The following is a 27,741-nucleotide window of genomic DNA, read 5'->3' as shown; positions in this document are numbered from 1 at the left end:
GATCCTCTATTACTACTTTGTCTTGTTTATTCCACATGTGGCTTCTCCCTCTGCTCCCATCTCTGAGCTGCTGCCCTTGCTCTCCTTTCTCTGCTCTGTATGCTAATCCCCAAGATATCCTCATGGCTTCCTCCCTGACTTCCTTTAGTTGTCTACTCAAATATTACCTTTACAGTGAGATTTTCCTTGGCCACTCCATCTAAAATTGTGATATACTACCCACACATATATGAACACCTATCCAACTTTGGTGCTTTCTCTCTCTTAATATTTGCTACTAACATACTACATAGTTTATTCATCCATTCATCTTCCCCATTAGAATGTAAGCTCCATAAGGGTAGAGATATTTCGTTTATTAACAATCAAGTCTTTAGTGCCTAAAACAGGTAATCTGTAAATATTTATTGAATGAATGCCTTTTTGTATCATTTGTATCTACCATCAGATATTCTTGTATCTAGTACATACTTGTTATACACTATTTAGAAATGTTTGTTAAATGAATAGGTAACCCTTTCATTAAATAATATATGTAACTTTATTTTTTTTACAGCTTTTTTTTTTTTTACAATTTTAGTTTCACAGCAAAAGTGAGTGATCATGCAAATGGGTGGACCACAGGTGGTTTTTGTTGTTGCTTGTTTTTGGCACATTCACCTATTGAAGGACAATCTTGGTTGCCTTTAAGTTTTGGCAATTAATAAAGGTGCTATAAACATTTATGTGCAGGCTTTTGTATAGACATAAGTTTTCAGATCATTTGGGTTAATACCAAGACATGTGGTTGCTGAGTCATTCCCACATATTCTACCCCAAAACACAAAGCCTCTCCCATCATCAACATCTTGCAGTGTGGTACATTCGTTATTAAGCAAAGTCCAACAATTAACCAACACTGACACATCATTATTAAGCAAAGTCCATTACTTTACATTTGGTTTCACTGTTGTACACTTATGGGTTTTGACAAATGTATAATGTACCCACCAATATAGTATCATACATAATAATTTCATTGCCCTAAAATCCTGTGCTCCACCTATTGATCCATCCCTCCACACAAACCTGACAACTATGGATTTTTTTGTCTCCACAATTTTGCCTTCTCCAGAATGTTACAGTTGGAATCACATTATTATGAACTTTTTCAAATTGTCTTCTTTCACTTAGAAACAACCATTTAAGGTTCAACCATGTCTTTTGGTGGCTTGATAGCACATTTCTTTTTGGAACTGAATAATATTCAATTCATTTGGGTTAATACCAAGATATATGGTTGCTGAGTCATATGGTAAGACAGTTTTTGCTTTAAAAAAAAACACAACAAAAATAACTGTCAAATTTTCTTCCAAAGTGGCTGTACCAGTTTGATTCATGCAAACAATGAATGAGAATTCCTGTTGTTCCACATCCTCACCAACATTTGGTATTGTCAATATTTTGGATTTTAGTCATTCTAGAAAATATGTAAGAGTAGTATCTCGGTGTTTTTTCAAATTTGTAATTCCCTATAATGATGAGCATCTTTTCACATTCTTACTTGCCATCTGTATCCTCAGATGTGTATTCAGATATTTTGTCTATTTTCTAATTAGGTTATTCCTTTTCTTAATTGTTGAGTGTTAAGTTTTTAGTTGACCCTAAAACAAGAGGTGGGGGTGTTGGGGCATCCACCACCCAAGCAGTCGTAAATCTGGGTATAACTTAGGCGGCCCCTCCAACATAGAAATACACTTGACCCTTTAACAAGGTGGGTCTGAATTGCGTGGGTCCACTTAAACACAGCTTTTTAAAATCCTGTATTAGTAGACCCACAAAGTACAAAGCCAAGTTGTTAAGGGTCAAATGTATTTTGGATAACAGTTATCAGACATGTCTTTTTCAAGTATTTTCTTTCAGTTTGTAGCTTCTCATTCACGTGACTCTATATCTTTTTATATGTGATCATGCAGTATGTATTATTGGCTTTTTAATATAGCACTATAGCAAGCATTTCCCATTTTGCTTGAGACTTCCCCATCACCAGTTTAAAAGGCCACAAAATAAATAATTACATTTCTCCCTCCACAGCCCCAGAGATTTTATTAGCCTCAACTTACAAGTGAAGAGAGGGTAATTTGCCTGAGGGTCTGGGTCTGCTGTAAGAGCTTAGAATCCTACCCACTGGGTAGCCCATCCCCTGGGTAACCCACCCCCTAGGTAACCCACCGGCGCTGCCAACTCCGCCGAGCTGCCTCTCCCGGTGGCAGAGGTTTCTAGGACCAGGTAACATTTCCTCTTTCCTGGCCTCCCAATCCGCTTCAGAGTAAGGCTGGGATGCAAATAGACCTCGGATCTCGGGGTACAGAGCGCCGCGGCGCAGGGCGGCGCTCCCCCTCGTCTTCCTCCTCCGCGGGGCAGGGGGTGGAGGCACAGCGAGCAGTCCACGCCCCGCTGCCCGCCCCGGAGTTCGCTCATTTGAGGCGCGGGCAGCGCGAACACCGGACCGTACCCCTGGGCAGCCTCCGCAGCGCGGCGGTCTCGGCCCACACCGTCAGGTGCCGAGCGTGCTGCCCACTGGCCGAGGGAGCGCTGGCCCACCGAGCCGGGTGCGCTGAGCGCGGGGCCGGGCGGCCACTGCGGTCCAGTCTCCCCGAGCCCGCCGAGCTGTCCCTGTGGACTCCGTCAGGCTCCGGCGTCCTTCCCGGGTGCGACCCTGCGAGGCGGCCGCGAAAACGGAGTAATTCCGGATCTCCACCACTGTTTCCTTCAGCCTTGAGCTTGGAGAGGTTTGCCGCGAAAACGAAAGTAAATAACTATCGGGTGCGTCGGAGCGGAGGCAGCAGCGGCAAGTTCCGCGAACTGGGATGCCGGAAGGGGCGGGACCTAAGGTGGGCGGGGCTCCCGATGAGTTGGGGGCGGGGCCCCGAAGTCGAGCGGCGAATGGCCCATCGGGTGGTGGGCGGAGTCCGCGGCGTTCCCGGAAGTCGGTTGTGAGTGAGCGGTATTCCCGGAAGTCGGGTAAGGTCGCCTTTCCCAGGTCTTTCCCGCTCAGGAGGACTAGGTCGGCGGGCTCCTAGAGATCTTCCAGCCAAAGGATCCCAGCTTGACTCTGTTTTAAAGCGAGTTGGGGGGACAAAGGAAAATAAATGTTACCTAGTCCTAGAAACCTCCGCCAGCGCTCCCGGAATTCGGGCGCAAGGCTGACTGTCCAAGGCTCAGACACTTGCTCCTCGGAGCTTTTGGTGTAAATCCGTACAAGGGCGGAGACCTCCCCTCCGGCCACGAAAGCTGTGTGATGTTTAGACAGAACCTTCGGTTTTATTATTTTGGTGGGAATGATGAGCTTTCATTGCAGTTTCAGTAAGTTACAGTCGCCATAATAGGGTTAGTAGGTGGCTCTGCCTGGGACTTCTTACCGACCTTCGAAAGGACCTTTTTTTGCACTTGGGGCCATAGGGGGTTGCAAACACAATCAAAAGCATTTCTGCATAATTTTAGACGTGAACTAGCTAATGGAAAAGAAGAGTCAACAGACCCATCGACCAAAACGGCTGATGTCAACCCTAGGAGGCCTCTTCGGTGGTCAGTGGCATTTGCTTTTATGAAGTGTTACGGAATCTTTTCACGGTTTTGAAGAAGATTAGTTTCATCCTTAAAAGCATTTGACAAAAACCCACTGGGAGTGTTTGTGTGTGGGGAGGGGGGAGAGTAGGGGGAGACACTGCTCTTTGTGTCCTGCTGATGGTTTGTCTCTTCCTTGCTCAGAACTTTTATTTTTGATAAAGCCTGAGGCTGTTATAATCAACCTTGCAGAACCCCTTCCCTGGTTTACACATGAAGAAATCAAGGCTCTGAGCCAACTTTGGAATGTAGAGTGACAATACTTGATTTGCAGTTTGTAACCACCTGGTTGGTGCTAGATTAAGGAAGAAATGATAGTCAATTAGAAATGTGGAAAACTGAAGCTCTTCTAAACAAAAAGTGGAGACTAAGCCTGTTTAAAATTTAGGGTGTATTGTCATTATTATTACTGATAAAATAGCAATAACAATTATTTAATTTTCATTTTCTTCAGTCTGCCCTATATTGACCACTAGAGATATGTTCCACTTTCAGGATTGTGAATATTATTAATAAAAGCTAATAAAAATTCTTCAAATACCTATTTCCAAAATGGTAAACTTATTTGTTTTTTATTAATCCATAACATGTTAATACCATTAATATGATCTGCAGGGGTCCTCAAACTTTTTAAACAGGGGGCCAGTTCACTGTCCCTCAGACCGTTGGAGGGCCGGACTATAGTTTAAAAAAAAACTATGAACAAATTCCTATGCGCACTGCGGGCCCGGGATGAGTCGGCTGCTAAGCAGGACAGGCAGCGGCACCCGGCGGGCCGGATAAATGTCCTTGGCGGGCCGCATGTGGTCCGCGGGCTGTAGTTTGAGGACGCCTGATCTAGGGATTTGAAAAATATACCTTCACATGCTTTGGTTGGATATTATACTCTGGCAAAAGTGATTGTATTAACCTGTAGAATATTGATTTTGAACCATATATTTTCATGTTTTTAAAAGTTAGTCTGTATATTCCTCATATTTCTGATTATAGCCTACTTATCTAATATAGGTGAGCAGGACTATAAGATTAGGTACTTGCATCTGATTTTTAACAAGGACAGATTATAGTTTGCTATCTAGATGAAGTTGCATGTTGTTAGTGAATTAATAGTGGAAGTTGGAGTGAAGAGTCAAAGGTTCTGCCACTTTAGGTGAATCATTCAACTCCAAATTTTAGTTTCTTCGTTTGTAAATTGGTTTAATGAGACTAGAACTTATTTCACGGTGTCACAATGTGCTAATGTACATGATAATGTGGTTAAACTTTTTCAGTCTTGTTTCTTGTTCATCATTTGGCTCTTCCTTGCTCAGAGTTCTCATTTGTCTGGGGAAAGCATCAAGCTGTATAATCATAAAACTTTAGTGAAGTTCATGTTAGATACATGAGTAAAGTCAAAGTCCTATTAGCAGGGAAAGGGCAGTGGGTGGGTGGGTGGGGGCAATAATAGGTAAGCAACCAACATTTTTTTTTGTCCGACTTATAATGGTCATTGAATTGAAAAAATCATCCTCTAACCCTGAAAGATAAATATATTTTCTAAAGCCTTTAAAAAACTTTTATTTATTTTTTGTTAATCTTCTCCCGAGGATATTTTTCCATTGATTTTTAGAGTGGAAGGGAAGGGGAGAGACCAAGAGACAAACATCGATGTGAGCAACACACATCGATTGGTTGCCTCCCACATGTGCCCCAACTGGGGCGGGTATCAAGCCTGTAATTGAGGTATGTGCCCTTGACCAGAATTGAACCTGGCCCTCCAACCACTGAGCCAAACTGGCCAGGACTAAAAAACTTTTTTATTGATGTATAACATGTACAGAAAGATGCACAGATCATAACTGTATAGCTGTATGTAGTATCACAAAGTGAACATTACTCAAATTAAGAAAATAGAGCATTACTATCATTCCTGAAACCCCCTTCTCATTCACTATCTCCTGTATTCCACCTAATATTAACCGCTACTCTGACTGTTAATAGCATAAATTAATTATGCCTGTTTGGGGGGTATTCATTATTTATTATTCATTTATATTTTCCCTAGTTTTATTGAGGTATAATTGACAAACATTAATTGAATATAGGTCTGAATACTTTAATATACAGACTCAACTGCCTTATAGATAAGTCATGAAATTTCTTAGAATTTTTAATCAGTATCAGTGGAAAACATTTGCTTCTCTGAATCCCTGAATTAATACCCATTTATCCCATTACAATGGACACAACTAGTTGAAATTAGTTGTCATAACATGACATAACAGGCCAGTGTGCTTTCCTTAATTGCTGTGTAACATGGCTTTATAAGGTGGTTTATACCTGCCTACAGGCAGTGTTTCTATTACTCATGGGTATGTAAACCACTGACAGGGCCTTCCTAAGATAGTCAGTGCTTATAAAGTTGAATTGTTAATGGAAGAAAGGGGAGTAAAGCGTAAACATTAGAAATCATTGGAAACAATGGAAAAGTTCATAAGATTAAGAAAGATCAGACTAAACCAGCAAACTGCCAGACTATAACGAGAATTGACTTGGGACGGGAACCAACCTCACAGAGTGCAGTGGACTCACCTGGAGGCCTTCAACTGAGCATCATGCTCCCAGGAGACACTTCAAGTCTTAGTTGTTTTGGCAGATTTGGGGAGGAAGACCTGAGCTGAAGGAGAGATCCCAAACAGAACTCATAAAACTGAAGTTTTATACCCCAATAGGCATATTTCAGGACATGTTTCTTTAATCTGAGTTTTCCTTAAATGTTTTTAAATATTCACATATAACATCATTTTTGAAGCCTGCTAGATGTATTTCAGAGTGTGGATGGGCCATAACTTATTCTTTCCTCTGTATGTGTAAATTGTTCTATATGGTTTTTGTTCTCTGTAAGGTAACTGGGAACATCCTTGTCTGTACATAATTTTTATCAGCATCTCTGATTTAATTCCTCAGAATAAAGAACTTTTGAGTGAAGGAATTACTTTCTTTAAAAATTAATTGTCATTATAAATGTAGTTTGTGTTTATTGTAGAAAATTTGTGAAATCTAATAAAAGTGTAAAGAAGAAAGTAAACATCCTGCCATCCAAATATATGCCTTGCTAACATTTTGGTGTCTTTCATTACATATGTATATCTAACAGACTATAATTTTGAATGGCTAAATAATATTCCATTTTATGAATGTGCCATAATTCACTTAACTGTACCCTTTATTTGGGGACAATTAAAGAGTTCTTTTAAAAAAATTGTCCATTCAATGATCAACTGCCACGGATCAGGTTCTGTGCTAGGCACTGGAGACAGTGAGCAAGTGTTTCCTGCCGTCTGTGAGGTTTCTTAGAAATCTCACATTGCAACTGTCTTAACTGTTTCAAGGGAGAAATACAGGGTTCCGTGGAAATGTCTAATGGGAAGACTTAGGCTGGCTTCCCTGAGGATATGATAAAGGCTGAGACCTGAAGGATGAGTAGCATGTAGCCAGGAGAAGACTGTACTTAAAGGGGTTGTTATGGAAGAGCGGGGTAAAATACCCTCCTAAGATGGATTCTGTGTGCTGCAGAGGATCTATAGAAATGGAAAAGGAGGCCTAAAACAAATGCTGAAATACGTTTTATTTCTTACACACACACACACACACACTCACAAGGATTGGTCAGTGGAGAACTGCTGAGCAAAGTGATGTCAGCTGCCTGTTGTCATTTGCAAAGCCTAGAAAATGGGATGAATGTGGGCAGCTGGGCCAACCAGAGCCATAAAATAGGCAACAAATGTGTTTTCAAATATTTGTTCTTATATAATCCTTATTGGTCCTGTGACGCCGTCATTATTTCCTTTTGAAAATGAGAAAAGTGAGGCTTATGTGAAGTATCCAAGTGACAGGGCTAATAAATTACAGAACTAGATTTCAATCAAGAGAAAGGAAGGCCAGTGCTTTTCCCCCCATCATGATGGCCTCCACTTCCTCGCCTTCAGTGCCTGCCTGACCCTGTGTCCTCTCAGTCTTCATGAGTGAACAGCCTCCCTCCTCCCCCACCTCTGACCCACAGATGGGCTACTTTTCGAGGGTGCTTCCTCTTGTTTGGTGATGACTCATATTATAAGAAGGTGGTCCATGGTGTCCTCTACTGTTCTGATATGTGCACGTGGTCAGGTGGCAGGGCCCACCCACAGCCTTTGTACAAGGTGTAGAGGCTGGTGACCTGAGCCCGACTGCAGCCGGCCACCGCACAAGACCACTGTCAGCCCAGGCATTTTTCAGGAACCCTTCCAGGTACTTTGGTTTTTTAAAACTCCCCCACTCCCAACATCCTATATAATAAAGAGGTAATATGCAAATAGACCCTCACACCCTCGCACAAGATAGCCACCTCCATGTGGTCAAAGACGGCCGCCTCCATGTGGTTAAATTGGCCGCCCTCATGTAGTCAAAGATGGCCACCATAAGATGGCCAGCCGGAGGGTAGTTGTGGGCGATCAGGCCAGCAGGCGAGGGCAGTTAGGGGTGACCAGGCCAGCAGGGGAGGGCAGTTGGGGGGGACCAGGCCTACAGTGGAGGGCAGTTGGGGGGGACCAGGCCTTCAGGGGAGAGCAGTTGGGGGTTACCAGGCCAGCAGGGGAGGGCAGTTGGGGGCGATTGGGCTGGCAAGGGAGCAGTTAGGCATCAATCAGGCTGGCAAGGGAGTGGTTAGGGGGTGATCAGGCAGGCAGTCAGGCGAGCAGTTGGGAGCCAGCAGTCCCAGATTGTGAGAGGGATGTCCCACAGGGATCGGGCCTAAACCAGCAGTCGGACATCCCCCAAGGGGTCCCAGATTGGAGAGGGTGCAGGCTGGGCTGAGGGACACCCCCCTCCAGTGTACGAATTTCGTGCACCAGGCCTCTAGTTTTATTATAAAAAATCTTCAAAGTGCAAAGTTAAAAAGTTTTTACAGTAAACTCACACATATGCACCATTAACATAATTTTACTCTGCTTGCTTTATTGCATAGCCATCCATCACTTATCCCTTTCTCTATCCACCAGTCTGTCTGCAAATAAGTCAGATATCAGTATACTTCCCCCTAAGTATTTCAGCATGCACACCACTTGCTAGAGTTCAGTATGTTTACATACTTTTCTTTTGATGTAAAGTTTACCTGCAGTTCCTAGGAGTATTACCTGCTGAGTATTGGCCAATGCTTATGTCTGTATAACCCTAAGCCCCCCCCCTCCCAAGATTCTAAAACATTACCTTCACCCCAGAAAGTCCCCCATGCCTCATCCCACTCAATCCTTACTCTAGCCCCAGCAACCAGTGTTCCTTTAACAACACAGATTAGTTTGACTGTTCTAGAACTTCATATAAATGGAATTATATTGTATACATTCTTTTGTAAAAGGTTTTACTCAACACAATGTACTTGTGATTCACTCACATTGTTGTGTGTATTGGTAGTTTGTTTCTTTTTATTGCTGGGTAGTATTCCATTGTATGAATATACCACAGGGATTTTTTTTCCCATTCTCTTATTGATAAATAGCTGTTTCCAGTTTGGGGCTATTACCAATAAAGCTGCTATGAACACTGCACAAGTCTTTTGGGACATATGTTTTCATTTCTCTTGGCTTGGAATTGCTGGGTCATAGTATAGGTATATGTTTAGTTTTATAAGAAACTGCCAGACCTTTTCCCAAAGTGACTGTACAATTTTATACTCCCACCAACACAATGGGAATTCCAATTGCTTCATATTTTCACCATTATTTGTATATTCTGGTGAATGTGTAGTAGTGTCTTGTGCTGCCCCATGGATTTTTATTCATCATTTCAGTTTAGGGAAACAATGAATACAGTGAATGGAAGAAGACTAGAAGGATGAAACAGATAGTTCTTCTTGGAAATTGTATACATTGTATATTTCATAGCATTGATGTACAAATTCTCCAAATCCTCATCCTTTTCACATCTTCCTGTTTTTTTTTTAGATAGTGCATCGTTCTTTTTATATTCTTCAAATTCCTTCTTATGTTCATAACTAGAGGACCGGTGCACGAAATTCATGCATTGTGGGGGGGGGGGGGTCCCCTCAGCCCAGCCTGCACCCTCTCAAATCCGGGACCTCTTGGGGGATGTCCAACTGCCAGTTTAGGCCCGATCCTGGGAATCGGACCTCAACCAGCAGTCGGACATCCCTCTCACAATCCTGGATTGCTGTTTCCTAATTGCTCACCTGCCTGCCTGCCTGGTTGCCCCTAACTGCCCCCCAACCCCCCCCCCCCCTAGCTGCCAAACTGGTCGCCTCACGCAGCCTGCTGATCAGTTGTTTGGTCATCCCTTACTAACACCCCTGCCAGCCTGGTTGCTCCACGCAGCCTGCTGATCAGTCGTTTAGTCGTCCCTCACTGACCCCCCCTTGCCGGCCTGGTTGCCCCATGCAGCCTGCTTGTTCAGTTGTTTGGTCATCCCTCACTAACCCCCCCTGCCAGCCTGGTCATAGGCAGCCATATTGTGAGGATGTGAGGGTCAATTTGCATATTACCTCTTTATTATATAAGATTACCTTAGAGCTATTCGGCAATTTAATTACCTATAATGCCTAATATTCAGCTGAGTCTGGTTCATGATGAAATTTTTCTTTGTGTTTTATAATTTTGGAAAGGGAGTTCTTTATTTCTGGGAATCTTGTCTGGCCTGGCTGGATTGTGTTGTGTTTGCTTTAGCATTATAATCCAGGGATGCCATCAGTCTGTGACCACTTTCTATGTAAAAGTTCTTGGTTTGGGGAATCATGGCTATAAGAATCCTGGCTACATTCAAAGCTCAAGTCTAGTTGAGGACAGGCCCAAGGTTATGAATTCACACAGACATTTTTTATACCCTAGGCCCAGTCTAAGATGAGTTCCTTTGCTAATAGGCTGCTTTTTTTCTAATCCATCCTTTCACGGAGGAGTAGGGGAGCACACCGAGGAGTGCCGTATTAAGGGGTATCTTTCTTTCAACCCTCTTCTTGCATTTCCTGACCTCAGCTGTTGTCCCATCTGGGCTTTGGTCCCTGGCCTCTGGATAGCGAGTTAGTTGTGCCCAGAGGGCCACTGTCTTAGTCAGTTCGCTGCTAGGACAGATTTCAGACTGGGGGTCTTAAACAAAGGACATTTATTTTTCACAGTTCTAGGGGCTAAGAAGTCCACCGTCAAGTGCCAGCAGACCCATGTGTGGTGAGGGCTCCCTTACTGGCCATCTTCTTATGTCCTCACGTGGTGGAGAGAGAAAGAAAACTCCCTCCTTTCTTTTATAAGGAAACTAAAGTCCACCTTCCTGACCAAATTACCTTCCAAATACGCCACCTTCTAATACTACTTATTGGACTTCAATGTGTGAATTTGGGGGTGGCCCGAACATTCAGTCCACAGCAGTTACTGTCTGGGTCACGGCTTGTGGCCAGTGCCCTGTTTGTGTTCAGTCCCTGGGGTTTTCCTTCCTGCTGACCTAGCTGTGCATGGGAATACGTGTTTGTATTGTGTTACCCAACATATATGGGTCCTTTGTAGCAGGAGGGTTTTCAAACTTTTATAGTCCTGTATGTTGCCAGCAATGAAAGTCTGAGGAATCAAAGTTGTGGTCTTCTGTGATTCTTAGCTATATGGGGAAACGTTCATTATAAGTCTATCCTCAAAAAATCGAGGTCCACCAAACACGTGGTTTTAGTATAATGAGTTTTCTGCACTGAGATGGTTTCTTGTTTTCTTTACAGGGCACAGCTCTGAGGTGAAGAAAAGGTGCTGTGTTTTTGAGCATTCTGCGCAACGGAAGGAAACCAGACATGTCTTTGGATGACATTAAGATGAAATCCAGTGACTTCCTGGAGACGAAGCACCTAGACAGCGGGGGCTTCGGGAAGGTGTCCTTGTGTTTACACAGATCCCATGGGCTGGTCATACTGAAGAAGGTGTACACGGGGCCTAAGCGAACAGAGTGAGTGGGGAGTGGGGCAGGTGGGCCCACTATGGGCTGGCCCCAGGGGGCGGAGGCTGTGGAGGTACAGGGCTGCAGTGGGGAAGGCTGGCACTGGCTTTAGAATGAGACAGACCATGATGTAAGTGTCAGCACACGGGCTCATGTCCAACAACCCTACAAGGTGGTTATTGTCACTGTATAGCTAGCTGACAAGGATTTTGAGGCTGGTTGATGAAAAGGTTACAGCTGGTAAATAAAGGATGAGAAATGAAGGCAATAAAGTAGACAAAGCCCACGAGATCACAGTTCAATTCCCAGTCAGGGTACATGCCTGGGTTATGGGCTCGATCCCCCGTGTGGGGCATGCAGGAGGCAGCTGATCAACGATTCTCTCTCATCATTGATGTTTCTCTCTCCCTTCCTTCATCTCTCAAATCAATAAAAAAATGTATTTTTTTAAAGTAGAGAAAGGGAAGGAGATGGTGTTGAGGAAGGTGATGAGGAAGGTGATGAAAAGGAAATGGGAGAGATCAGTGAAAATAGACTTGCTCCACATGTTTGGTGAGGACTAGCCCTAAGTATGGAAAAGAAAAGAAAGTGGTTCATTACTTAGCGGTTCCAGGAACTCTCTGTTTAAAACAGTTGGTAGTACTGTTTTACATCCCTTCTTGCCACAGTGGTTATGAGAGAGGCTGCATTTTCCTTACACTGCCCAGCACTGTCCTTTTCTCAGACCGTGTGTTGTTGCTGCTCTTCACGTTACTGTTCTCTCGTTGGTTCAGCAGTGTGATATTTCTTAAGGGCTCACTGCCAGCCACTGGGAAGGAAAAACCACTCTGCCTTCTACAGCTTGTAGTCAGTGCCTGGCAGAGACCAGTACAACAAGTAGTGACAAAAGCACGTGCACCAGGATGCCCGGGAGATGTGGGCTGCACTGGCGGGGGCACAAAGGGAAGAGGAGCTAACTGCCCATCCTCACAGTACCTTTCCCTCCCACAGGTACAACGAGTCCCTCCTTGAGGAGGGCAAGATGATGCACAGACTGAGACACGAGCGGGTGGTGAAGCTGCTGGGCATCATCATAGAGGAGGGGAACTACTCCCTGGTGATGGAGTACATGGAGAAGGGCAACCTGATGCACGTGCTGAAGGCCGAGGTGCGCTCCACCCCACAGAGCCCAGGGTGACTGTGCACTTGTCTGAGATGGTTATGCTTCGTGTTCTTTTGTAGATGTTGGTGAAAATAATCTTTCCGCAAATTGTTAGATATTTTGGATTTTCTGGTCAATCCCTCATTAAATCCTCCGTGACTCTCCCTGCCCAGAGGGTGGCCGGGCCCTTCTCTCCTCCCTGCAGACAGTTGTCTGGGTCCCTGCTGTCAGCCACTCTGAGATCCACAATTCAGAGACAGGCCCTCTCTGCATGAAGCACAGGGTCTGATGAGGGGTATATGCACAATGGATAACAATCACATATTAACTGATTGATTAAAGAGTGTATTCTATAAAGGCCTGTATGAGAAGGAGTATTAATGATTGCACATTGATACCATTTAAGAAACTTACAGCTTAAATGTATAGCATTAGAGGCAACAACACTGGAGAAGTAAGACTTAAAATAGGAAAATAACAAGTTTACCAAAACCAAATAAGTCTAAAGCATTTTTAAAAGTTTATGTATCTGTTAAGAGGAAGGCCTTGTGCTAATTGCTTAGGAAACAGTAGCAAATAAGACATAGACAAGTAAAGGGGGCAAATAGTGCGTGATGTTTTGATAGACCACTTCATTGTGTGCTATGGGAACACGGAGGAGAGAAACACACTCTAGCATGGGACAGGTAGGAAAGGATTCCAAAAGGAGGATGCTTGAGCAAAAACCTGAAGGACAAGTAGAGGTTTTGAAAGCAGAGAATTAGGGGTAAGTGTTCCAGGCAGAGAGAATGGCATGTGCCAAGGAACGAGAGTATGCCAAATTTGGAAAACTGCAAATAACTGGGTTTGGCAAAGCATAGATTGTCTGTGAGGGTGGTGGGATATGATTGTCTCTATGGCAAACATCCTCCACTTTTCCATTTTCTCCCCTGGCCTCATAGCTGCCGAAGCTATGCCAATTCTTCTAAGTCACAGACATCTCTCACAAATACCTGTGGGAAAGATACAAGATACAAGATAATCACTTGTACACATTGTATTATCATTTGATCAGATTGTTCTTCTCTCCAAAACTAGATAAGATCAGGTGCATGAAGGAAGCAGGCAAAGATAAGGTGCACTGACAGGCTCAACAAGAAAGTCAGGAGGACGGAGGGAGAGAAACAGAAAGAGGGATGTGAAAGGGATCTACAGTGCTTGCTCAGAAATTTTTCCTAACTGCAAAGGTACACCGTGGAAGACGGAAGGATCTCTGGCCATTTTTGTACGGTGGTGATCAGGCTGTAAATACTGCAGTTCAGCTGCGGTATGAGGCAGATATGGTTTGGGGGCTTTGCTTGGGAGTCTAACATCCAGCATTTAAATGTTTCCTGTTTACCAACAACCAACAGGCACATACATTTTTAGGAAGCAGCCTATTTGTAAACTAGGGACTATGCTCTCACACACAGAGTTTGTTTCATGATGTTAAACAAATCTAATGTTTAACTACTGTAAGTAAAAACTGGAATTCTCTATATTAACATAGATGTTCATGTAACTAGAATACAATTGTAAGAATGACCTGAGAGTCTACAAAACCTGAAGTGCCTGATAAAGTCACAAAATAGATAATACATTCATTTCAGCATTAAGGACCTTATATTATCTCATTGATTAATCTTTCCATGTTTTTAATCAGTGTAAGCACATTCCCTTGAATTTTTTCTTTTAACATTATTTCATGCACACATTTCCATGACATTTTTCACATATTTAATACATAGTAGAACATCATATTAGTATACCATAGAGAATGTTTGTTTTTTGTCTGTTTACCCATTCATTCACCAAACATTCCAGGATGCTAGGTAGTAAGCATACATCCTAAACAACAACAACAACAACAACAACAACAACAATAATAATAATAATAATAATTTTTATTCTCAAGGAGCTTAATTGTATATCATTTTTATATATTAGCATATTGTCATGGAAGTTTTAGTTTTACACTGAAAAACACACCATTAATACCCTCAGCACCTATGGCGAACTCTTTCTTCAAAAGGGAGCCTGTTTTGCAATGTCCGCAGTGCTGCAGAGCGGAGAGAAGGCAGGTAACTGCGTCCTCATGTGCAGCCCCCACTACTCTTGAGTGAAACAGTTGCTTTGGCGTGTTTGATTGCCTTTCCATTTCATACACTTAATGTTACTTGTTTTAGATCAGCATCCCCCTTTCTGTAAAAGGAAGGATAATTATGGAGACCATTGAAGGAATGTGCTATTTACATGGAGAAGGTGTAATACACAAGGACCTAAAGCCTGAAAATATCCTGGTTGATGACAACTTTCACATTAAGGTAAACCATAATCCAAAGGCTGTAGAAGCTTGGGTGATTTTAGTTGTAACTCTTCACTGTAAATCCATGTTTGTACACGGTGACTACAAAGGAAGACCTGCCTCAGTTTCTCATGGTGACGGTGGTGCCAAGGACTGAAAAGAAAGACACAGACTTGATGGAGTTTATATTTTTTATGGATTTGTGTACTTTCACCTCCATTTTTTATGTTTCCTTTTGAAAACTTCCAACTCTTTTCATCGCAGGAAAGGAAACAAGAAAGGGATTTTGTTGTCCTTCACTTTATATTTAAGTAGGTGGGGTCATCATAGCTAATTGGCTCTGGCAGCAGGGATCCAAGTGCAAAAATCTGAAAGGGGAAGCGGTCTAGGGGTAAGGACTGTGGGACTGCTTTCACAGGTGTTCCTCTTTGCTAGAAGATTCTTCTAACACTTCATCCTCGTCTTTGATGGGTTCTTATTCCTGTCTTAAGAGGAACGTTCCTTCTTTACATTAATAACATATCTGTTATGTTAGAATCTGTGGGTTTTACATAACCACGTGCCAGAATTCATCCGCAGATGCTGGATTCCTAGAGGCCGAAGTGAAACTGTCACCTTTGATTTCTCGGTCACTGCATTGTTTTGTCGTTTTGCACTGCCACTTCTCTCTTTTGTGTGTGTGTGTGTGTGTGTGTGTGTGTGTGTGTGTCTGATGTTGGTGTTTTTCTCTCTGCTTTTTATCAGTTTTTCTCCTCCTTCCCCTCCCATCTTCTCTTAGATTCAGTTAAGGCTACCAACTCAAAACCCGTAGCAGCACAGCCCTATCCACAGTGTCTTTGGGACCCTTGGAGACTAGCATCCATGGGCTTTCGGATACCATTTTGGAAAATAGAAGGTGCAGTACCTCACCACTGTCTGCTATATAAGCACGCTCAGAAGAAATTAACCGTTTTTCCTCCAGAAATAGTTGGAAAACATATGCAGAGTAAATGAAAAATTAGGACAAATGTGTTTTGCTGTTCATGTCAGAAATGTCTTCTGTTTCACCTCCTTTCCTCCCCTCCCACCACCTGCTCTAGCAGATTTCCTGTTTTTTTCCAATTACATAAGAATTGAGATACCAGAACTTCACATGGACATTTCTTAGGGGAGGTTTTCTAAATGACTGAGGAAATACAAAGTTTCTGAGTCTGTTCAGAAGTAGCTATTTTAACACTATTCACTGCAGCCATTTCTGGAAAGTTCACTGTACCTCCAATCTATTGGATGAGCCCCAAATTTCAAGACAAATCTGATCCGCTTGTCATTTTCATAGAACAATCCTGTTGGTTTGATCACTTGCAGATAGCTGACCTTGGCGTTGCGTCCTTTAAGACGTGGAGTAAGTTGACTAAAGAGGAACACAATGAGCAGAGGAAAGCGGACAGTCTATCTAAGAAAAACGGTGGCACTCTCTACTACATGGCGCCCGAGCACCTGAATGACATCAACGCCAGGCCCTCGGAGAAGTCGGACGTGTACAGCTTTGCCATAGTACTGTGGGCAATATTTGCAAACAAGGAGCCATATGAAAGTAAGACATTTATACAGGAGTGGGATTTCGGTATTCATCAAAATCATTAAATGAGATAATGGCCTTCAATGAAGTCAATTAAAATTTATAATGGTTTGTTCATTTAATGTCTGTCTTACCCATTAGACTTTAAGGTCCGCAAGGGCTGGGACCACATCTGATTTATCTTCTTCCATTTTCCAAGTATCTGCACACACAGTGCCAGAAACATAGTAGGTGCTCAATAAATGATTATTGACTGAATGAATAATCTCAGTTTAGGAATCAGGGGCCACAGGACAAACAGGAGCCGCGATAATGCATCTAAGCTCAGGAGGTGCTGGGAAATTCCAGGACTCTTCCTGGACAAGAAAGCTTGCTGGCTCCTGCGTGTGAGGACTTACCCTTTCGTCCTACAAGGCATGCATGTCAGATGACTTGCATCCATTCACTCCTTCATTCAAGAGTTATTTCATTTCAGAACCTCTATGGGCACTTTAACAGAATTGAGACTGTAAGGATGAGACAGACATGGTTCATGTAGAACAGATACGTAAGTAGTCATTCTTCAGTGTGTTAAGTGCCTAAACTAATAGACATTTTCCTACCCATTCTTCTTTGGGTGATTATGAGCTACCATGATTCAATGATCACCTCTTTGCCCATGTCTCTCAAATCTCTTATCTCTAGCCCTGGCCTAGAGATCCACTTGTCTGTTAGAACTATTCCATGTACCAGAGGAACCTCAAAGCAACATTCCCCCAGACAAATTCATCTACTTGCTCTCCTGTAGCCCACTCAGCTTTGCAGCTCTTGTTATGTTCAGCGATGGCATCATCACCCATCTGCTGAGTTGCCCAACCAGAAACCTTAATCATTCAGCCTTGTTCCTCATCTCCCACATACAATCAGACATCCAAACTTACAAAGTCAAAGTATATATATGATTCAAGATACACCTTTAATCCACCCACTTGTTTCTATCACCACTGGACTCTATTTAGTCAAACCCTTTGTATTTCTGCAGTAGGCTCCTCATATGCATCCACCATTCACACTGCAGCCCAACTGGTCATCCCAAAAGAAAATATGATCGTCTCACTCATCTGTTTAAAAAAAATTTTTTACAAGATTCTCTGGGGCCTTAAAGATAAAGTTCAAATTCCTCAGTATGCAATACTAGGTCCTTTCTGATTTGGCTTTTGCTTCTTTCTCTAGCTTTACTCCTTTTTTTCCCCTTAGGCAATATGCTCAATTATACTGAAATACTCATAATTTCTGGGATACATCATAATTTACGGAACCTCCAATCTATTTATATCCTACTTCCCTAGCCCATAGTCATCCTCTCTGAGTCCTCCTTCCCCATTTCTTACCTGGATAACTCCTTATTTTTCTTGACTCCACAAAGCCTTCTCTGACCATCTGGTGAAGACTGCGTTCTCAGAACCTTGTATTTACTTCTTGAGTAGCAATTATCACTCTACCTTTTTTTTTTTAAAATATATTTTATTGATTTTTTTTTACAGAGAGGAAGGAAGAGGGATAGAGAGTTAGAAACATCGATGAGAGAGAAACATCAATCAGCTGCCTCTTGCACACCTCCTACTGGGGATGTGCCCGCAACCAAGTTACATGCCCTTGACCGGAATCGAACCTGGGACCCTTCAGTCTGCAGGCCGACGCTCTATCCACTGAGCCAAACCAGTTTTGGCATCACTCTACCTTTTAAGTCACTCATTAATATTCCACTTGTTCTACCAGGAGGTAGCTTTCTTGTGAATTCTGTCTTTCATCTGCAGAAATTGAAATGTTGTGTGGCTCCTTGCCACAGGGCCCTTCTGCCCCTATCAGATGAACAGCTTTACTAAAAGCATGTCCCAGGCAGAGAGAGATTAGTGGCGTGGTCCAAGTTCTGTCACCTCCCTGCCCGAGATGCCCGAGAAGAGTAGGACCTAAAAGCAAGTCTAAACTGAGGCTCCTCTTTGCTTTACAGATGCGATCTGTGAGCAGCAGCTGATCATATGTATTAAATCTGGGAATAGGCCACATGTGGACGACATCATTGAGTACTGCCCAAAGGAGATTATCAGCCTCATGAAGCAGTGCTGGGAAGCGGACCCGGAAGTGCGGCCAACATTTCCTGGTAAGGGCGTCTCTTAGGACTGTGTACAGTCACCGATGTGGCGGTTTTCCTAGTAAGATGTCAGAAAGTTGCTTTGAGTCTTCAAAAAACTGAGTTCCACTTGTGATTTCAAACTGATTTTCTAGATTTCAAACATTTTTTCTTCAATGAAAAGATGCTATCCCTCCCAAAATTTAATTTGTTTCATAATTAATTTTGTAAATTGTGTTAAAATATATATATATATATATCACATCAGTTAGCATATTAACCATTTTTAAATATACAGTTCAGTGGCATTAAGTACATTCACAGTGTTGTGCAACCATCACTCCCATCCATCCACAGAACTTTTCCATCTTCCCAAATTGAAACTGTCCCCTTTAAACACTAATGCCCCTACCCTAGCCCTTGACAATTACCATTCTACTTTCTGTCTCTATGAATTTGACTACTTTGGGTTCCTCATTATAAGAGGAATCATACAGTATTTCTCCTTTTGTGACTGGCTTATTTCACTGAGAATAATGTCCTAAGGTTCATTCATGTTGTGGCAGGTGTCAGAATTTCCTTTTTATTGTTGAGTGGTATTCACTATATGCATATGCCACATTTTGTTTATCCATTCACTTGTTTATCCATTTAGACTTGACACTAAAAGTACAATTCATAAACAAATGAACTCCCATATGCATACAGTGAATACCACTCACATGGGTTTGTCCCATTCCTCTATGTTACTAAGGATCTCGCTAAGATCCTAGAGGCAGAGGAAAGAAGAAAATTGGGTGAAGAAAAAAAATAAATAGTAGGAAATCACTTAGGAGCCTTTAAAGCATTTTGCCCTCCTGTTTCTGCTCTGAGAAAACAGAAATGAAGCCCCACCTACCACTTACCACCAAAGGATTAGAAGGGTCCTTTGATTTAGTGCCTATTTTCTTATTTGCTCAGTCAGCTTAAATCTTCTCCTGGCTTGATTTCTTTTCTTTCATGCCTTTTTCACTTTTTAAAAATTGAAGTTCTTGTTTTGAGATAATTGTAGACTTATATGCAGCAGCTGAGACAAAGAGACAGCCCATGTTCCTTTTACCTAGTTTCCCCCAATGATACATCTGGCCAAACTATAGTACAGTGTTACAACTGGGATATTGTGAATGATACAGTCAGATGCAGAACTTTTCCATTGCCACCAAAGTCCCTCAGGTTGTTCTTTTTATAGCTACACCCACCTCCCTCCCTAATCCCACTCTTCCCTTCCCTCTGGAAACCACTAAACTGTTCTCCATTTCTATAATTTTGTTATTTCATGAATGTTACATAAATGGAATCATAAAATACCTTTTGGTAATCTGTGGGATTGGCTTTTTGACACTCAGTATAATTCTCTAGACTCTAGAGAATTTCTAGAATCTCTAGAGCAGGGGTGGGCAAACTTTTTGACTCGAGGGCCACAATGGGTTCTTAAACTGGACCGGAGGGCCGGAACAAAAGCATGGATGGAGTGTTTGTGTGAACTAATATAAAGTCAAAGTAAACATCATTACATAAAAGGGTACGGTCTTTTTTTTTTTATTTCAATAGTTTTATTCATTTCAAACATTTTAACAAGAAGATTGTAAACACTAATTATTATAATTTGAAACTTCAAAAAATGGAGGAATCATAGCACAATAACATACCTTATATTGAAGATGGCAAAGGCAAAATAAAATTGCCTAACAAAGGAAAGGTACAAAAGCCTTTCAAATTAAACTTAAATATAATAAAATAATTTAAAACTAAAACAAATAGAAAAGAACAAAATGTGTAAACAGTAAATTAAACATTTTCTTTAGTGCAACTTCCAAATTATGCCCGGGACGTAGATGTAGATGGCAATGTAGACTGGGTTGAAAGGTTTTTGGTCTTTAAAACATCAACTTCAGTGGGAACGGTGTTGTTGGTCTCCTTTTTAGCTAATGCTCTGATACTGTGCTCTCCAGGGGCGTGTCTCCCTACATCACCAGATAACGTGTCTACGCATTCCCAGGGTGATGTCGGGGGACGCGTCCGCGGGCATTACAAGGAGCCTCTGGAAGATTGAGAGGTTGTTCCTTCTACTGAACAGGTGGATATAAATCCGCCCACTCAGAAGAAGGAGCTGTGGCCGTGTTTCCCGACGTTGCCATGTTAACACTGCTGCTGGTGAAGGAGCGGAGGGGAGAGCAAGAGAACCCTCCGCTCTTTCGGCTTCGCGGGCTGGATAAAACAGCCGAATGGGCCAGATCCGGCCCGCGGGCCGTAGTTTGCCCACGGCTGGTCTAGAGATTCATCCAGGTATTCATTGCTTTTTATCGTTGAGTACTATTCCATGGTATGGATGTACCACAGTTGGTTTATTCACTACTTGAAGAACATCTGGTTTGTTCCCAGTTTTAGGCTATTAGGACTGAAGCTGCTGTAAATATTCATGTTACTGGGTTTTCTGTGAATAGAAGTCTTCATTTCTCTGGAATAAATACCCAGCAATGAGATAGCTAGGTTGGTGGTAGTTTCATGTTTAGTTGTTTGGTTGGTTTTAAGAAACTGCCAAACTGTTTTCTAGAGTAGTTCTACTGTTTTATATATTCCCATCAGCAATGTGTGTGAATGATCTAGTTTCTCTCCATCTTTGTCCACATTTACTAGTATTGTCGTATTTTTATTTTAGTCATTCTAGTAGGTGTGATGTAATATCTCATTGTGGTTTAAATTTACATTTCTCAAATGACTAATGACATTGAATATCTTTTCATGTACTTATTTTCTTATTTTCCATCTGTTTATTTTCTTTGGTGAAATACTGCTGTTAGGTCTGATCAAATAATTGAATCAATACCCCTTCCCCTGGGAACTGACCTTCAGGCCACTTCACAATGGACATTCTACTTGCTTAGACCACATCCCACCTGCTAAGACCATTATCTCTCCCCTCCAGAGTTTCCCAGAATCCTGACCTGCACAGAGAATTTTCCACCCAGAAAAAGCCCCCCTAGAGTCCTTTAAAAACCTCTGACTCCCAGTCTCTGTGGGCTGGCGCCATTTTGGGGCTCAGCCCATCTCATATCCAGATGACCCAACAAATTCATAATTCTTCACCCCTTTGGCCTCATGCATTCCTCCTTTGGTGACTCTAACAATTGCTTTATGTCTTTTCCATTTTCTAATTGGATTGCTCGTTTGTTGTTTTTTTTACTATTGAATTGTGAATGTTCTTTATACAGTATATTCTGTATAGTATTCTTTTGTTGGATATGTGGTTTGTACATATTTTCAACCAATCTGTAGCTTGTTTTTTCATTCTCATAGCAGGGTCTTTCAGAGTAAAATTTTTTTTTTTTTTATTTCAATGAAGTCTAGTTATTTTGCTTATGGATTGTACTTTTAGTGTCAAGTCTAAGAACTGTCAGGGTTAGGTCCCAAAGATTTTCTTCTATATTTTGTTCTAAAATTTTTACAATTTTACATTTAGGTCTGTGTTGTTAATTTTTTCTATGATTGTCAAGGAAAATTCTTCATTGCTAACAGAACAAGAGCACAGAACTAAATATTTGGTTGTCTTTCTTGCCAGTTACTCCTTTTATATCTTACTGGAAAACATGATCCATTTGGAGTTAATTTTTGTGTGTCTCTATTGTTTGGTGCATATCCATTTAGGATTGCTATGTCTTGATGGATTGATCCTTTTATCATTATACTAGAGGCTTGATGCACGGAGATTTGTGCAAGAATGGGCTTTCCTTCCCCTGGCTGCCTGCACGGCCTTCGCTCCGGCCAGAGCTGCCTTTCTGCCTTCTGACACTGCCCAGAGGCCTGGAACGCCTGCATTCCACCCCACCCCCGGCCACTCAGCGCCTGCATATGCAAATTAACCCACCATCTTTGTTAGGTTAATTTGCATACGCACTCCTGATTGGCTGGTGGGCATTGCGAAAGTACAGTCAGTTTGCATCTTTCTCTTTTATTAGTGTAGATAAATGTCCCTTTCAGTCTGTAGTAATTCTTTTTGCTCTGAAGTTCACTTTATTGGGTATTAATATAGCTTTATTGGGTATTAATATACCCTGCTTTCTATGATATATCTTTACTCATTTTCTTAGATTAAGCTGCCTATAATTATATATGAAGTGAGTTTCTTATGAGAGCATATACTAATAGTTGGGTTATTATTTTAATATTCTGCCAATCTCTGTCTTTTATCTGGTGTTTTTGGACTATTTACAGTTAATGTAATTATTGATATGTTAGGACTCACATCTGCCTTTTTGAGGTTTTTTTCTTTGTTGTTGTTTTTTCCTGCCTTCCTATGAGTTCTTGAATATTTTTTAGAATTCTATTTGACTTATCTTTAAATGTAGTGTTTCTATTGGATGCTATAGGTATTACATAATCTATACATAATTGATCAGAGTCTACTAATATTATTTTACCAGTTTAAGAGAAGTATAAAAACTTCTCTTTACCTTCCCCTGTATATAATTGCCTTAAATATTTCCTCTATGTACATTTTGAACACATGAGAGTGTTACAATTATGCTTCAACTGCCAAATATAGTTTAGAAAATGCAAGAGGAGAAAGAAAGTCTTTTGTATTTACCCATATTTTTTAGTGCTGTGTTGTGGTGTCTTTTTCTTTTTAAAAATATTTTTATTGATTTTTAGAGAGAGAGGAAGAGGGAGAGAGAGAAGCATCAATGTGAGAGTGAAACATGTATCAGCTGCTTGCTGCACAGTCCCCCACCAGGGATTGAGCCCACAACCTAGCATGTGCCCTGACTTGAAATCGAACTGGCAACCTTTTGGTGTATGGGATGATGCCTAACCTACTGAGCCACACTGGCCAGGATATGGTGTCTTTTTTCTAATACTGCTTCTGGCACCAAATGTTTCACTAACTGTATGTCCTAGACTTCAACTAAATTCTGACACTATCTACCCAGAGTTATTGTCAGACTCCACAGGTTTAAGGGCTTAGTCCTGCTGCAAAATTATCTCCATTTCAAAGACCAGATACAAATAGGCAACCCACACTTCCTCCCAACTGGAATACAAATTTAGGAGTCCTCATAACACTCCCTGGATATGGTAATTCACTAGGACAACTCACAGAACTCAGAAGACATTTTACTTACATTTACTGGTTTATTATAAAGGATACAACTCAGGAACAGCCAATGGAAGGCATAAAGCAAGGTATTTGGGGAGTGGAGAGGGAGTGGAGGTACTACAGAGCTCCCATGCACTCTCTGGACATGCCACTCTTTCAGAAACTCAATGAAGTCACTGACCTGAAAGCTCTCCAAACTCCGTTGTTTAGAGATTTACATGGAGGCTTCACTAGGTAGACGTGATTGATTAAATCATTGGTGATTGGACTCCATGGAGGTTGGGGTGGTACTGAATGTTTCTTTTTTTAAAATTTTTATTTAGTATATTTTTATTGATTTCAGAGAGGAAGGAAGAGGGATAGAGATATAGAAACATCAATGATGAGAGAAAAACATCAATCGACTGCCCCCTGCATGCCTCACATTGGGTATCGAGCCTGCAACCTTGCGGGGGGCGGGGAGAAGGGTTCAATATTTTTTCTTTTTTTATTGCTTTGGTTTTATTGTTTTCTTTTTTTTTCTTTTTTTCCCTTGTTTCTTTCATATCTCTTATTTGCTTTCTTCCTTTTCTTACTCTATTTTTATTCTTTCTTTCTATCCCTCCTTTCACTTTATCTTTTTTCACCTTTTCACATTTTTTTTATTTCTCTTCTTTCTTACTGTTTTCCTTTTCCTATTTTTTACTCTTATTTTATTTCTCTCCCTTGTTTACTTTCAGAATCTTTTTTCTTCCTCTTTTCCTCTTCTAGTATTGTTTTTATTTATATTTTATTTGTAGTATTATTACCTTTTTCTTTTTTGTTTTGTTTTATTCTTATCCTCTTTTTCTCTCTTGTAGTTATATTTTCTTTTGTGGTTGTTTTGCTGTTGGAATCTCTTATATGTCTTTGTTTGTTTCCTGTTTGTTTTGTTTTGTTTTGCCCTGTCAGCACCAGTACAACAGCTCACATGATGTGGTTTGGGCTGAGCTTCTCAGTTAGCCAGCCTGAAAGGAGGTCCCACCCACAAATGGGAAAACACCAGTCAAGACCCAATTACAACAGGGGAGCCCAAATAACCCACAAAAGGGTCATTCATAGAGCATCTAGTTCAGGGGTTTAAGGAGACTACATTACTGGGTTCCACAGGACATTTTCTACAAAAGTCCACCCCATGAAGACTGGGAGTCATAAGTAGGCATATCTAATACATAGAAATAAGCACCAAAAGACAACTAAAATGGGGAGACAAAGAAATAATCCCCAAATTAAAGAAAAGGAGAAATCTTCAGAAAAATACCTAAGTGAGATGGAGGTAAGCAGTTCATCAGACATAGATTTCAGAGTAGTGGTTATAAGCATGGTCAAGGAACTTACTGATAACTACAAGGAACTTAATGGGAATTATAAGGAACATAGTGGGCACTACATTATCATAAAATGGGGCATATAAACAATGAATAAGAACAAGGCAAAAATGAAGAATACTATATCTGACACCAAGAATACTGAAAGCAATTAAAAAAAGGCTTGATGAAGCAGATGATGGAATCAGCAATTTGGAAGACATGGTAGAAAAAAAATCTCAATTAGCGCAGCAAAAAGAAAAACATACTTAAAATGCACGAGGAGAGTTTAAGGAAATTTTGGAACAATGAAATGGAACAAAATCCACATCATAAGGGTACCAGAGGGAAAAGAAAGTGAGCAAGGGATAGAAAACCTGTTTGACAAAATAATGACAGAAAACTTCCCTAACCTGGTGAAGGAAAAAGTCACACAAGTTCAGGAAGCACAGAGAGTCAGTCAAGAGGAACACAAAGAGACCCACACCAAGACAAATTGTAATTAAAATGGCAAAGGTTAAAGACAAATCTTAAGGGCAGTAAGAGTGAGATAGCCATTTATCTACAAAGGAGCTCCCATAGGGCTGTCAGCTGATTTCTCAACAGAAACACTACAGGCCAGAAGGGAATGGCATAAAGTATTCAAAGTATTAAAAAGCAAGGACCTGAAACCAATACGACTCTGTCCAGCGAAGTTATCATTCAAAATTGAAAGTGAAGTAAAGAGCTTCCCAGACTAAAAAGGTCTAAAAGAATTTATTAACACAAAATCAGCATTGCAAGAAATGCTAAAGGGACTATTGTAAGAAGAAGAAGAAAAAGGAAGAGAGAGAGAAGAACATAGGCATAAAAATGGCAATAAATAATTACCTATCAATAATAACCTTAAATGTAAATGGATTAAGTGCTCCAATGAAAAGTCATAGAGCAGTTGAATGGATAAAAAAACATGACACATATATATGCTGTCCATAAGAGACCCACCTCAAAACAAATGACTCACACAGGTTGAAAGTGAAGGGATTGCAAAATATTTTCCAAGCAAATAGAAACAAGCAAACAAAAAAAAACAGGGGTAGCATTACTTATATTTGATAAAATGGACTTCACAACAAATGCTACTAGTATAACAAGAGAAAAATATCACTATATAATACTAAAGGGAATGATTCTGCAAGAAAATATATCCCTTATAAACATATATGTGCCCAATACAGGAGCACCCAAATATATAAAAATCTCTTGATGGAATTTAAGGGATAGACTGACAACAATACAGTCACAGTGGGAGACTTTAACATCCCCCTGACATCACTGGATAAATCTTCCAGACAAAAAACAAGAAAGCAGCAACCTTAAATATCACACTAGATCAGATGGATTTAATTGCTATTTACAGAACATTTTATCCCAAAGCTGCAGAATATACATTCTTCTCAAGTACAAATGGACAGTCTCAAAGATAAACCACAAGTTAGGACACAAAATAAGTCTCTTAAAAGTTTAAGAAAACTGAAATCATATGAAGCATCTCAGAACACAACAGCATGAAGGTAGAAATCAATTATAATTAAAAAAACTCAAAAACATTCAAACACCTGGAGGCTAAATAGCATGTTATCAAACAATGAATGGGTTACCAATTATATCAAGCAAGAAATAAAAAACTTCCTGGAATAAAAATGAAAAAACAACACACACACACACAACAATGCAAAATCTATGGGACACAGCAAAAACAGTACTGACAGGGAAGTTCATAGCTTTACAGGCCTACCTCAAGAAACAAGAAAAAGCTCAGAGTAACCCTACAACTAAAAGAATTACAAAGAGAACAGCAAGAAAAGTTCTGAGGAAGTAGAAGGAAGGAAATAATAAAGACCAGAGTGGAAATAAATGACAAAGAAACTAAAAAAATACAAAGGATCAATGAAAAAAAGAGCTGGTTCTTTGAAAATATAAACAAGATATGTGAACTATTAGCCAGACTCATCAAGAAACAAAGAGAGAAGACCCCAATAAATAAAATCAGAAACAAAAGTGGTGACATAACAACTGACACCACAGAAATACAGAGGATGGGAAGAAAATACTATGAACATCTATATATGCCAATAAACTAGACAACCTGGATGAAATGGACAAATTCCTGGAAACATACAATCTTATAAAATTCAATCAGGAGGAATCAGAAAACCTGAATAGGCTGATAACAGCTAAAAGAAATTGAAGAACTAAAAAACAAACAAGCAAACAAAAAACAACAACAAAAAGCTCTCAGCAAACAAAAGTCCTGGATCGAAAGGATTTACAGGTGAGTTTTACCTAACATTCAAAGTAGAACTAATACCTATCCCCCTCACACTATTCCAAAAAACTCAAGAAGAGGGAAGACTGAAGCTTTTTATGAGGCCAGCATTATCCTAATTCCAAAGCCAGATAAAGAAATCACACACACAGAAAAAGAAAATTATAGGCCAATATCCCTGATGAACAGAGTGCCAAAATCCTTAATAAAATATTAGCAAATTGGACCTAGCAATACACTAAAAAGATCATACACCCTGATCAAGTAGGATTTATTCTGGGGATGCAAGGCTGGTACAATA

The 27,741-nt window shown here is 40.9% G+C and overlaps 1 protein-coding gene across 5 annotated transcripts in view; it reads left to right on the top strand.

The window, feature by feature from the left end:
* The first annotated feature begins 2,454 nt into the window (after positions 1–2,454).
* Positions 2,455–27,741, top strand: part of RIPK1 (receptor interacting serine/threonine kinase 1) — a 45,254-nt gene continuing 19,967 nt past the window's right edge. The window contains exons 1-6 of one of the 5 annotated variants that reach the window (XM_080656532.1): positions 2,455–2,790; positions 11,330–11,550; positions 12,532–12,688; positions 14,887–15,024; positions 16,350–16,578; positions 18,554–18,703. In XM_080656532.1, the coding sequence (XP_080512658.1) occupies positions 11,399–11,550; positions 12,532–12,688; positions 14,887–15,024; positions 16,350–16,578; positions 18,554–18,703 (826 nt within the window). In that variant the 5' untranslated portion in view covers positions 2,455–2,790; positions 11,330–11,398. Of the gene's footprint in view, positions 2,806–2,942; positions 3,568–11,329; positions 11,551–12,531; positions 12,689–14,886; positions 15,025–16,349; positions 16,579–18,553; positions 18,704–27,741 lie in introns of those variants that run through there. The other 4 variants (XM_080656531.1, XM_080656533.1, XM_080656534.1 and 1 more) reach the window with 4 other exon arrangements.

Source organism: Plecotus auritus, assembly GCF_963455305.1.
Source record: "Plecotus auritus genome assembly, chromosome: 2".
NCBI lineage: Eukaryota > Metazoa > Chordata > Mammalia > Chiroptera > Vespertilionidae > Plecotus > Plecotus auritus.
The sequence above is the reverse complement of the archived record's forward strand: the minus strand, read 5'-3'. Positions and strand labels throughout refer to the sequence as shown.